The sequence below is a fragment of the Oncorhynchus keta genome, chromosome 33 (genome assembly GCF_023373465.1).
Source record: "Oncorhynchus keta strain PuntledgeMale-10-30-2019 chromosome 33, Oket_V2, whole genome shotgun sequence".
Taxonomy (NCBI): domain Eukaryota; kingdom Metazoa; phylum Chordata; class Actinopteri; order Salmoniformes; family Salmonidae; genus Oncorhynchus; species Oncorhynchus keta.
Window position 1 is genome coordinate 18,881,448 of NC_068453.1, and position 13,362 is coordinate 18,894,809.

A 13,362-nucleotide genomic window follows, 5' to 3' on the forward strand; every position below is an offset into this window, starting at 1 on the left:
TCCGTGTCTCCGCATTCTCCTCCCCTCCGTGTCTCCGCATTCTCCCCCTCCGTGTCTCCGCATTCTCCCCCCTCCGTGTCTCCGCATTCTCCTCCCCTCCGTGTCTCCGCATTCTCCTCCCCTCCGTGTCTCCGCATTCTCGCCCCGTCCGTGTCTCCGCATTCTCGCCCCGTCCGTGTCTCCGCATTCTACGCCCCATCCGTGTCTCCGCATTCTCCCCCTCCGTGTCTCCGCATTCTCCCCCCTCCGTGTCTCCGCATTCTCCCCCTCCGTGTCTCCGCATTCTCCCCCCATCCGTGTCTCCGCATTCTACGCCCCATCCGTGTCTCCGCATTCTCCCCCCTCCGTGTCTCCGCATTCTCCTCCCCCTCCGAGTCTCCGCATTCTCCCCCCCTCCGTGTCGCCGCATTCTCCCCCCTCTCCGTGTCTCCAAATTCTCCCCGTGTCGCGCATTCTCCCCCTCTCCGTGTCTCCAAATTCTCCCCCGTGTCGCCGCATTCTCCCCCTCTCCGTGTCTCTGCATTCACCCCCTCCGTGTCGCTGCATTCTCCCCCCTCTCCGTGTCTCCAAATTCTCCCCCATGTCGCCGCATTCTCCCCCCCTCCGTGTCTCTGCATTCACCCCCCCTCAGTGTCTCCGCATTCTCCTCCCCTCAGTGTCTCTGCATTCTCCCCCCCTCCGTGTCTCTGCATTCTCCCCCCCTCCGTGTCTCTGCATTCTCCCCCCCCGTGTCTCTGCTCCCCTTCCCCGCAGTCTCCCTCCCTCTCCCCCCTTTTGGTTATCACTCCGGCAACAGCTTCCAGGAACGACACAATATTGACATCTTACAGTTATTCAGAAAATAAGCAAAAGGAATAAAACAACAATATGTACCCTCTCCACCCCCTCTGGCCGTCTCTCTGCTCTCCACCCCCTCTGGCCGTCTCCCTGCTCTCCACCCCCTCTGGCCGTCTCCCTGCTCTCCACCCCCTCTGGCCGTCTCTCTGCTCTCCACCCCCTCTGGCCGTCTCCCTGCTCTCCACCCCCTCTGGCCGTCTCTCTGCTCTCCACCCCCTCTGGCCGTCTCTCTGCTCTCCACCCCCTCTGGCCGTCTCTCTGCTCTCCACCCCCTCTGGCCGTCTCTCTGCTCTCCACCCCCTCTGGCCGTCTCTCTGCTCTCCACCCCCTCTGGCCGTCTCCCTGCTCTCCACCCCCTCTGGCCGTCTCTCTGCTCTCCACCCCCTCTGGCCGTCTCTCTGCTCTCCACCCCCTCTGGCCGTCTCTCTCTGCATTCTCTCCCCGTCCCACCATGTCTCTCCCCCATCGCAGTCTCTCTGCTCTCCACCCCCTCTCTCTGTATTCTCTCCCTCTTTCCCTGTGTCTCTCCACCCCCTCGCCGCCTCTCTCCCCCCTCGCGCCTCTCTCCCCCTCGCCGCCTCTGCATTCTCTCCCCTTCCCCCGTGTCTCCCCCCCTCGCCGCCTCTCTCCCCCCTCTGCATTCTCTCCCCCTTCCCCCGTGTCTCCCCCGTCGCCGCCTCTCTCCCCCTCTGCATTCTCTCCCCGTGTCTCCCCCATCGCCGCCTCTCTCCCCCTCTGCATTCTCTCCCCCTTCCCTCATGTCGCCCCCTCGCCATCTCTCTCTACATTCTCTCTCCCCCCTCCCACCGTGTCTCTGCATTCTTTCTCCCCCGTCTCTCTGCATTCTCTCTCCCCCTCTCCGCATTCTCTGCGCCTCTCTCTCTGCCCCTCTCTGAAACTGGATCCCTGCATTGTGCTACTGACAGATGGATGGACCCCCCCCCACTGCTCCTGCCTTCCTGAACCTCCTGTCACCATACACTCTGCTTATAAAGGCTACCTCACCTGTGGGGCTGTAGAAAGGTCTATGTGAGACAGAGGGGGTGAGTGGGTAGAATAGAAAGATAAAACAGGGGGAGGGGGGAAATAGAGAAGGGAAGGTCAGTAAAATCCTGGTGACCTTTCAGTGTGCTGTCTGGAACCACCCCATGGCCGCTCTCCAAGATGGGGTGAAACCCTAATACCCTTCTGTTATCACATGACCCCCGACGAGAGAGACAGAGAGAGAGACAGAGACAGAGAAGGAGAGCCAGTAGGATGATAAGGAGGGCTCACTGTAGTCAGGAGTCTGCAGATCACAGACACTTTCTATTGTAGTGTAGATGAACGGGAGAAGACAGTTTAAAGAAGGATTTTTAAGCCTTGAGACAATTGAGATATTGAATAGGCAAGACAAAATATTTAAGTGCCTATGAACAGGGTATGGTAGCAGGTACCGGGCACACCGGTTTGAGTGTGTCAAGTAATGCAACGCTGCTGCGTGTTTCACACTAAAACAGTTTCCCGTTTATATCAACAATAGTCCACCACCCAAAGGACATCCATCCAACTTGAGTCCATGTGGAGTCCATGCCCTGACTAATAGGCTGTTCTGAGGGCAACACAATATTTGGAAGGTGTTCCTAATGTTTTGTACACTCTGTGTAGCTTTGTAATAGCCTGTATCAATGCCTGCGGTGAGACAGAACTACAGTACAGTTATTTATTGTAAACTATGACTGGATTTTTTTCTTTGATTATCTCAAGAGTATTCTGGCTTGTTACTGGCATTCGCCCTCCCGAAACATTTCAGTTCTGATTAGAGAAAATAATTAGATAGACAACCCGTGGCCAAACTAAACCTGGGCTCTTTACTACCATAATAACTTAAAATAGATGGAGACCTCGTCTGCTGAAGTGTTATTACTTATTTAATCCGGTATAATTATATTGTTTAAGGTCTGTGGTTATGGCAGACAGACAGTGTCCGTGTTCAGTTTGAACACAATAGATTCTGTCTTGATCCTGTCTGATATACCAACGGTTGGAGCACGGCAATGACTAGCCCATCTTTCACGTCATGATTCTGAGGTACAGCAAGGGTGACATCTTGTGGCTATATGAATATAGTTACATATTATATTAATTTGTCCTGGAATTGTATATTTTTTCCTAAAAATCTGCATTTCTCATTAAATGTACATAAAATACATTGTAGCATATCTGTGCCTGGTTAAGAAAACAACAAACGTGTTCATATGATAAAATGGCATACTATCATGTCAAACACTGCCCTCTAGTGAAATAACAGATACCTTCTCCCTGTCTAAAATAAATACAGTATTTGACTTAGCACTGTGTTTTCCTGCTAGATTATGCCATTTGTTTTCCTTTTTCCATCCAGGTTAGTCTTACCTGCTTGATCTTGCCAGTGACAACAGATGGCAGTTTGACTCGGAGCTGCTCGGTCTCCTTGAAGGATGCTGGGAAGCCACTGAGGTAGGCCAGGCTCTGCATGCGGACCAGACCCGGTGCTTCCTTGTCTGTGGTCTACAGGAGGAACAACAGCACAGTACCTTATCGTTACCACATGACCGTGTGTCCATTTGCTTATTCATCCTTAAGGACCAGTGTATTCAATTGGGGTAAATGCTCAATCATATAATTGTGCTGGAATCAGAAAGGTCTCGGAAGTGTTGATTGCGCCTGGTGCAACAGTACTTCTAATAGCATACAGAGTCAGGTAACTCACCAGGTAACATCTAGAGACCGAGCGCTTCAGAGCCTCACGGGGAGCGTCTGAGTAGGCCTTGTCCGCTATGGGAGGGAGGGGGGAGAAGAGACAGAGAGAGACTTTGCTGTGGTGACATGATTGGTGCTCTCGTACTGAGTGGGTAGCAGAACTGTGAACTGAAATAGCATGTGTGTCGAGTGCCAGTTAGGAGTGTTAGTTTCAATGACTCTTTTACCATCAGCCTGGGAGTGAAAGACGACCACAGACACCGTGTTGGAGGGGTGGAGGGGCTTGGCCACCTGCAGCAGCAGCTTGGCGGTGGAGAAGGAGGGCGAGAGCGACGGCAGCTCCTTCAGAGTGACGTTGCCTGGCAGAGCCGGGTCAAGGGCGAGCATGGGCGCTATGATACAATGGGACAGCAGACATTCTAGCTTCACGCTGCAAACAGAAACAGACGTATAAGGAGAAAGAGGGAGATAAAACAGTCACAAAAAGGTCACAAAACACCAAGATGGTGTCAACAACGCCAATCCAACATCTCTACTTCTACCAAACCACTATGGCTTGTGAAAAACCCCACTCAGTCTTGCTGCAATTTGCACCCCTTGCACAAGGCTTCCTTTGTGCTGTGGTTGCATCTCACGCCTTAATGTCTGTGGTCAGAAGCCAACTGTTGTTGCAGATTGGTCGACTACACTGAGACCCTCTCTCCCAAACACTTAGTTGAGCGAGAAACAGGAAATGTCAAAACCATTGATCTAAGACGACCGCAGTTTGTGTCTCAATAAGATGGTGCTTCATCAGCTCCCTGCCCTTAGAGTTTGGAAGCATCCATATTGAGCTAGATATGTAAAGAATGTGTGAAAACCACAGTAAATCTACAGTAAAGTACAGGTGTTTCTATCTTGTCACTCACCTGTCCTTTGGCAATTCAGTCGGATCACTTGCATTCTTCCCCAGCCGTTCCCTATGGTGAGAAACAGTCCAGAAAGTCAACTGATCCGTTAACGCATGGAATGTGCTGTTGGGGAATGTTCTAGTATTGTGATTGACAATCGACCTTTGAGCGAACAGAATCTCCCTCTGGCAATATTAAGTAACTACTTATTTGGTGTCCCCTAGTCTTCACAACAGGATGAATGGGAATGATTAAATCACAGTAATCATGTAATGTGAAGAAGTACTCGCTTCCTCAACGGGCTAATGACCGCCTCTCAGAACACTCAGTGAACCCTCTCGCTATCCAAAACAAATATGTTCAGCGTGCATTCACGTAATACTATTTGTGTAGCCTAATGTGTGTGAAGTGTCACTGAAGTCTCTGTGACCATGTGAAGTACCGCAATGTTCTCTGCTCTTCCTCCAGCTGCTCTCTCACACCACGTAGCTGCTTCATCAGGTCGGTGTCCGTGCCATTCACCCAGGTGTACACCACATCTATGGGCATGGGCTGGCACAGCCTACAGCGGCACAACACCATAGAGAAGATACACATCCATTTCAAATCAGTAGACAGACAAAAGCATCATTTGGAATAGTGAATTGATACAGTTTAACACTGGTTATCCCTGTAGTGTATCCCTGATAGCACTTGGGCAGGGAGGGTTTCTCACCGAGTCTGGAATGATTTCCCAGCTACATTGTCTCTATACGAGTCAAACAGTACATGGTACTGATCCCTACTCCACTCTACCACCACCTACACACAAAGAGAGAGAGAGAGAGAGGGATAAGTTAACTGCTGCATCATTGCGTTTGACAAGGGTTAGCTTGTTAGCTAACTAGGCTACTTACTTCTCCAAACTGGAAGGCAGAGATGATCATGAGGACTATCCCTCCAAAGCAGAGGTACAGTCCATAGCGATGGGACAGACAGGTGTAGGTCTGTCTCTGCAAGAGTTTCAGTACTGAATTGATTATCACCATGGTTCTCCTTTGCAATCCATATCTCTTCAGTCATTCACCGAAGACGCAGGAGCATATCGGATGTTAATATAAAATAAACACTACAAAACGAACGACGTCTTCTTTGTCACATGACAACTAGCAAAAACTGTCAAAACATATGACCAACCATTGCACTTCCTTTATGGTGATGTGTGATGTGCGCCTTGTCTCAAATGTTCCGGGTGCTGCTTTAAGAAAACAACTCACTACCGCCCTCTATCGACTAGGAGGAGTTGTGCTCTACATTTAGCGTGGTGTGTCCTATACAGGGGAGAGGAGGGGGGATGAATGAGCCAATTGAAATTGATTAGGTGGCCATGGTGGTATGAGGGCTAGAGAGGAGAATTTAGAGCCAGGACACCTAGCATTGGAATATTTTTTTAGACAAAGGAAAGAGTGCATCCTACTGGCCCTCCAACACCACTTCAAGCAGCATCTGGTCTCCCATTCAGGACCAACCCTGCTTCGCTTCAGAGGCAAGCCAGCTGTGGGATGCAGGATGGTATGCTGCTGATTCTGTCAACAACACAAAGGTCAAGAAGATCATTAAGGACCTCAGCCACCCAAGCCATGGCCTGTTCACCCAGCTATCATCCAGCGAGTTCAGTACAGGTGCATCAAAGCTGGGACTGAGAGAATGAAACATAGCTTCTATCTCAAGGCCATCAGACTGTTAAATAACCATCACAAGCTGGCCTCCACCCACTACCCTGGCCTGAACTTAGTCACGGTTACTAGCTGGCTACCACCCAGTTACTCAACTCTGCACCTTAGAGGTTGCGGCCCTATGTACATAGACATGGAACACTGGTCACTTTAATAATGGAATACTGTTCACTTTAATAATGGAATACTGGTCACTTTAATAATGGAATACTGGTCACTTTAATAATGGAATACTGGTCACTTTAATAATGGAATACTGGTCACTTTAATAATGGAACACTGTTCACTTTAATAATGTTTACACACTGTTCTACCCATTTCATATGTACTGTATATACTGCATTATAGTCAATGCAATCCTATTCAACTAGTGCTGTACAGATACTATTCTATCCACATATTGTTCAGATATATTTCAGTGTAGGAACGGATGAAACAGCGTCTGTGCCACCAGTAAGTACAGATAGTAGTATAAATCCCCTGGCACAGTCCCCGCAGCCGGACAACTTTCTCACGGTTTCTGGAAGGAAATGCTGTAGGAACGCTCAACCGGTGTCGCTCAATCAGCCGACAGAAACTTTCAACCGGTTTTCCCCATTAAGCAGCGGGTCGGTGTCAGAGGCCGAGTCTTCTCTGGTCTCTACTCCTCCCGTTACGGGGTCTGAGACGCCGAAGCTTCCCACCATTAGCTCTGACAAATTGAAAACTCTAGTCATTGGCGACTCCATTACCCGCAGTATTAGACTTAAAGCGAATCATCCAGCGATCATACACTGTTTACCAGGGGGCAGGGCTACCGACGTTAAGGCTAATCTGAAGATGGTGCTGGCTAAAGCTAAAACTGGCGAGTGTAGAGAGTATAGAGATATTGTTATCCACGTCGGCACCAACGATGTTAGGATGAAACAGTCAGAGATCACCAAGCGCAACATAGCTTCTGCGTGCATATCAGCTAGAAAGATGTGTCGGCATCGAGTAATTTTCTCTGCCCCCCTCCCAGTTAGGGGGAGTGATGAGCTCTACAGCAGAGTCTCACAACTCAATCGCTGGTTGAAAACTGTTTTCTGCCCCTCCCGAAAGATAGAATTTGTAGATAATTGGCCCTCTTTCTGGGACTCACCCACAAACAGGACCAAGCCTGACCTGCTGAGGAGTGACGGACTCCATCCTAGCTGGAGGGGTGCTCTCATCTTATCTGCCAACATAGACAGGGCTCTAACTCCTCTAGCTCCACAATAAAATAGGGTGCAGGCCAGGCAGCAGGCTATTAGCCAGCCTGCCAGCATAGTGGAGTCTGCCACTAGTGTAACAGGGTTATATTGGTGATTCCCCTTGCCACTTTATTGTTAAGCCAATGGGTTTTTGGTTTGAGTTTGTCTTGCCTTCGCCTACTCAACATGGCATCTTATTGGCTGGTTTGCGTAGCTTGCTTACGAGGGGGGATGTTCCAGTTAGAATCGTCCCAGTGAACAAGCACCAAACCAGCGGTAGGTTGTTGGTTGCAAAGCACCGTACGTCAAAAGTGATTTTATGCTCTCAAGTGATTATTTAAATGTACAATTTATATCAAATAGTTTGTAAATGTTATTCAAACATCACACATAAGATGCAGGGGTTTTTGGAGAATATTTGTTGTGCATTTTGTTGTAGAGAATTCACGCCAGTATTAGCTAGCAACTTACTGTGTCTGGTGGGGGGGGTTCATATATTTTGTACAGTGCGTGAGTGCAGAGTTGGATGGTGAGACGGGCATTGCATGACGTGCAATCTTGTGTCGTTCTTATCAGAATAAAGCTACATGATTGGTGCTACATATTGGAGTTCCGTGTCGATGACTGATGTACACAACGCCAGAAGAGTACTGTTACAGTGGTGCCGTGACTGTTCTTCTGGATCGGATCATCCGTCGTTGGATTTCCATCCCAGAACTTCGCCGTGGTTGCTGTTGAAGAATCAGATAAGACGTTGCTGGTGCAGTTTGGCGATATCGCATTTCGCCACAAGATGGCGCCACTAGAACGTTTTATTATTGCAATTGATAATTTCTCTCTGAGGGTCTTCACAGACAAAGGATAACTTTTGTGTTACTTGTTTATTTGCAATTCTGATGTATATCTGATATAAGTAGGGTGAGTTTTACCAGTGTACTAGATATAGGTGAGATTTAGGTGATATATTTATACATGTTTTGCTGTTTACATTTTCATTAGGGTGTTGATTTCCCATTGTTAAAATGGAAGGTGTTGGGAGAGGTAGGGGTTTCCTGTCATTTAATCTGTCACCATCTGTGGGTAGGGGTTCAGCCAAAATTCCAGTTGCTTCTACACCTATGCCCAAACTGGAGGGTTTTGATGATAGTTTATCCATGGACACGCCCAAGGATGTGTATGAAAGAGGTTTGCCAAATACAGGGAGTGGGGAGGTCTCCATGGATTTCATAGCAGACATAGTACAGCAGATTGGTCATTCCATTGGGGAGAACATTGCCTCCTGTTTGGAGTCAAAGGCAATTGCTGGACATGTTGGGGACAATGTTATGGGGAGTGTATGCAGCTCGAGGGGTATTGATGTGTCAGGCCTGAACCTGGTATTGAAGTCTGGTATCAGGGAACCGGTGTATTTTCGGGGGGATGGCTCTGAAAACTGCACAGTGCATGAGTGGGAGGATATGGTCATGGTTTACATGCGTAAGAGGGGCGTGTCTGTGATGGACCAAGCAGTTGAGGTTATGGGCAGGCTTATGGGAAGGGCCCGCGATGTTGTTAAAGTTGGCATACGCAGCAATCCCTCCATTGATTTATCTAAAGGCCCGAGTCCCATCTTTGACATACTGAAACAACATTTTAGTGACGCTGTTTTTTCAAGCATGCCCCTTGCTGACTTTTATGCCACATTACCTCTGACTGATGAACAACCATTTGAATATTGGCTCAGACTGAACAGGGCTATGGAGTTTGCAGAAGATTGTCTAAAGAGACAGAAAAAAAGTGTTGAAGACCCATCTCGTGAGCTCACAGTCATGTTCATCAGACATTGCCCTAACGCTGAACTGTCCCTTATCTTTAAGTGCAAGCCATTACAGCAATGGACCGCTGCAGATGTTCATGAGAGGCTGGATGAATACAGGAGGGAGCGGAGGTACTCTCACTTATCTACGGTGACCCCAGCCATCGCAACAATGAAGCAGGAAGTTGGTGCTGTCATGCCGATTACCATGCCTGCTGTGAGGTCCCACATGGAAGTACCCAATACGTTGCCTTACCCAGCCCAGCCTATTCAGGGCTCAGCTGAGCCCATGGAACGTATCCTTGCCATGCTGGAGCGTGTGCTGGAGCAGAGGCCACAACAGTCTGACCATAAGTTCCAAAAAAGGGAATAGGAGCAAAGTGAAGTCTAATGGGCCATGTAACGTGTGCGGGGATGCTGGACATGATACTTACTTTCACTGCAGGACCAATCACCTCTGCTTTCTTTGTCATGTAGCTGGCCACGCACGCTCTCAGTGCCCCAAGGCCGCAGCTCTGAGCACAGCTAGTGGAGTCCCTACAGTAATCACTGCTCAGCTTCCGGAAAACTAGTAGGCCTGCATGTAGAAGGGGAGAGTGTTGGGCCTTTTGTAGAGTCCCCATCAGTGAGAGCTGTTGATTTGGAGTCTGTATATAAAAGTGTTTGTGACGAAATGGAGACTGAGAAGAGTATCATAATGCAGAACACACAGAGACTTTCCCCATATGATGATTTATTCTATGCCAAGGTGTTAATAGGAGGAGAAGTGGAAGTGAGAGCTATGCTTGACAGTGGGTCCATGGCTTGTACCTTGAGCTCTAGGGTCTTACCTGAACTGTTGCATGCAGGAGTGTTGAAAAGTCCATCATTGAGTCCTACAGAGGTAGTCTTGGTTGGTTGTGGTGGGTTGAAGACGAGGCCTTTGGGAGTATGTGAGCTGGAGATGGAGGTGTACGGATGTAGAGTCGCTGTGCCTACACTGGTGGTTGAAGGCCAGAGTGATGACCTCATCTTGGGCAGCAATCTCCTAAAGCACTTGATTCGCCACCTGAAGACGGATGGAGATCTCTGGAAGAGGGTTTACACTCCTGTGTGTGACGGGGTGAGGAGAGCAAGCTAATCGAGATGATGGCTAATGTGGAGAGATGGAGAGACAGTGAAGTACCTGACAAAGTTGGAACTGTGAGACTAAAAGGGGCTGTGACTCTAGAGCCTATGCAGGAGCACTTAGTCTGGGGCAGACTACGAAACACTCAGAATCTATCAGCTGGCAGTGCTGTTGTCATTGAGCCCAGCAGTTCAAGGTCAACACCAAGGTCAATACTGGTAGGGAGGACAGTAGCTCTATTGCGGGGGATGGGTGGCTCCCTGTTAGAGTGATAAACCCTTCTCAGAAGACAGTGACATTGAGACGAAACGCCACTCTAGCCGATGTCTTTCCTTGCATGGCTCTAGAGGACTTTGACTGTTCGGGTGTGAATGATGGTTCATCAGCAGCTTTACAGCAGCAAGTGCAGAGAACGGCTGATATACTCACTGACTGCCAAGATGACTTGACACTGACTGACGGTTCCAGCCAACTTCACGATACTGACGGACCTGACAGTTCAAGCGAGCCTGAGGTCTTACGTGACTTAGGTTTGACTGATATTGATGTCTCCTCCTGTCAAGCGTCTCCTGCTGGTAAGAAGAAACTCACCCAGCTCATAGCTGAGTACCAGTCTATTTTTTCCAGGCACAAGTTGGATTGTGGAAAAGCTTCCGGATGTCTTCACCGCATTCAACTGAGTGATGAGAAACCCTTTCGGATGCCCTACCGACGCCTTTCACCAAATAATTATGAGAAGCTCAAACAAGCATTGAATGAGATGGAAGAACGTGATATCATAAGGAAGTCTAGTAGTGAGTTCGCCTCTCCCCTTGTCCTTGTATGGAAGAAGTCTGGAGACCTGAGACTCTGTACTGATTTTCGTTTGCTCAATGCTCGCACCATCAAAGACGCCCACCCACTCCCTCACCAGGCTGACGCGCTGGCTGCGTTAGGTGGAAATGCCTTTTTCTCGACAATGGACCTTACCTCTGGCTACTACAATGTGGAAGTGCATGAGGATGACCGGAGATTCACAGCTTTTACGTCCCCATTTGGATTGTACGAATACAATCGATTGCCACAGGGGTTATGTAATAGTCCGGCAACCTTCATGAGGATGATGCTAAACATCTTTGGGGATCAGAACTTTCTTAGCCTGCTGTGTTACCTTGACGATGTCTTGGTCTATGCGCCCACTGAAGATCTGGCTATACAGCGCCTGGAAATGGTTTTTGAGCGTCTCAAGGCTCACAACCTGAAGTTGGCGCCAAAAAGTGTAACTTTCTGCAGAGGTCTGTGAAGTTTCTGGTGCATATCATTAGTGCGGATGGTGTAGCTACAGACCCTGAGAAGGTGAGGGCCATTACAGGAGTAACAGAAGCTGATCTGATGAAAGATGGCACTGACATTCCATCTCAGAAGAAATTGAGGTCATTCCTTGGGATGGTGGTGTATTATCAACAGTTCATTGAGGGTTGCTCGACCATTGCAAAGCCTCTCTTTGGATTGACTACTGGACACAAGGCTCCACGCTGGAAAAAGAAGCGAAGCTCACCTGTCAGGAAGTTGACGGCTGCCGACTGGACAACAGAATGCAGACAGGCCTTATTCCAGCTAAAGCAAGCCTTGCTGGATCAGGTTTTGTTGGCCCACCCCAACTTTGAAAACCCTTTCTACTCTCGGTGGATGCATCCAGCAATGGCTTAGGTGCTGTGCTATCTCAGGTGCAAGAACCGGGAGCTACAGCGAGACCTATAGCCTTCGCGAGCAAGTCCCTCAGTTATGCACAGTCAAGGTATCCTGCGCACAGGCTCGAGTTCTTTGCCATGAAATGGGCTATCTGTGACAAGTTCCACCACTGGCTACGGGGACAGCAGTTCACGGTATGGACGGATAATAATCCCTTGACATACATTCTGACCAAAGCAAAACTTGATGCTTGTGAACAGAGATGGGTCGCCAAGCTGGCACCGTACGAGTTTGACATTAAATACATCCCTGGAAAAATGAATGTTGTTGCAGATGCTTTGAGCAGAGAGCCCTTCGTACGACCCAGTGCACTCCATCGCCTGACAAGGGTCCCGTACGAGACCTTACTAGCTGAAGCCGACGCTGTGCGCACAGACAGAGTGCAAGATGTGTTTCGCTGGTCCAGCCACCCCTTTGACAAAGCCTCTGACTCCAACGAAGTGGTCATTAGCTGTCAGGCTACTGTTGACCCCCATCTGGTGCTTTATCAAGACATGAAGTTGCAGCTGTTCTTCATTCACATAGGTGCTGGGTGGGTGAAGTGGGCTCACATGCACTGCTGTTGCCACAGCTCCCACAGGCTGTTATGCCATCAGAGCAGACCAATGTCGATGTTCTGCCACACGACCTACTGATGAGTAAGCAGCGTGATGACAACGTGATCAGCAAAGTCATCTTCTTTGTTGAGAGGGGAGAAGACCATCCCGGAGAGAGCGTGCCCATGAGAGTGTTGAGGTTTTGGGTCTTCTCAGAAGTTGGGACAAGTTGACCATGAAGATGGGTGTACTGTATCGTGTTTCAAAGAATGTGGTTACAAAGAGGAAAATGTATCTGTATGTGGTTCCAGCCTCCATGAAAGCAATGGTGTTGAAGGGTGTCCATGATGAAGCTGGCCACCAGGGCCAACAGAGAACAGTCTACCTGACAAGACAGAGGTTCTTCTGGCATGGCCTGGAGAGGGAGGTAAAAGCCTATGTGAAGTGCTGCAGGAGATGCGTGGTGAGCAAGACTCCTGATCCGGAAGCAAGAGCTCCTCTTGAGAGCATAATAACAACTGAGCCTCTTGAACTAGTGTGCATAGACTTCTGGTCTGCAGAAGATTCTTCAAACAAATCCTTGGATGTGCTCGTTGTTACTGACCACTTTACCAAATTAGCTCATGCCTTCTTGTGTCCGAACCAGTCTGCTAAGTCAGTAGCTCATCAGTTGTGGAACAACTATTTCTGTGTCTACGGGATGCCATGCCGTATACACTCAGACCAGGGAGCCAACTTTGAGAGCGCTTTAATAGCCGAACTGTTGAGTGTTGCAGGCGTTCAGAAGTCTCACACCACGCCGTACCATCCGATGGGGA

General features: G+C 49.0%; 1 protein-coding gene across 1 annotated transcript in view; it reads right to left on the reverse strand.

Annotated features, from left to right (window-relative positions):
• The window catches only part of LOC118378485 (N-acetylglucosamine-1-phosphotransferase subunits alpha/beta-like), a 29,576-nt gene extending 22,167 nt beyond the window's left edge, over positions 1-7,409 (reverse strand). Inside the window, exons 1-8 of the mRNA XM_052492346.1 lie at positions 7,284-7,409; positions 5,345-6,013; positions 5,164-5,249; positions 4,891-5,010; positions 4,467-4,517; positions 3,786-3,988; positions 3,569-3,633; positions 3,232-3,366 (exon numbers count right to left, since the gene is read on the reverse strand). Coding sequence (XP_052348306.1) covers positions 3,232-3,366; positions 3,569-3,633; positions 3,786-3,988; positions 4,467-4,517; positions 4,891-5,010; positions 5,164-5,249; positions 5,345-5,476 — 792 coding nt within the window. The 5' untranslated portion in view covers positions 5,477-6,013; positions 7,284-7,409. The remainder of the gene's footprint in view (positions 1-3,231; positions 3,367-3,568; positions 3,634-3,785; positions 3,989-4,466; positions 4,518-4,890; positions 5,011-5,163; positions 5,250-5,344; positions 6,014-7,283) is intronic.
• Positions 7,410-13,362: the final 5,953 nt, after the last annotated feature.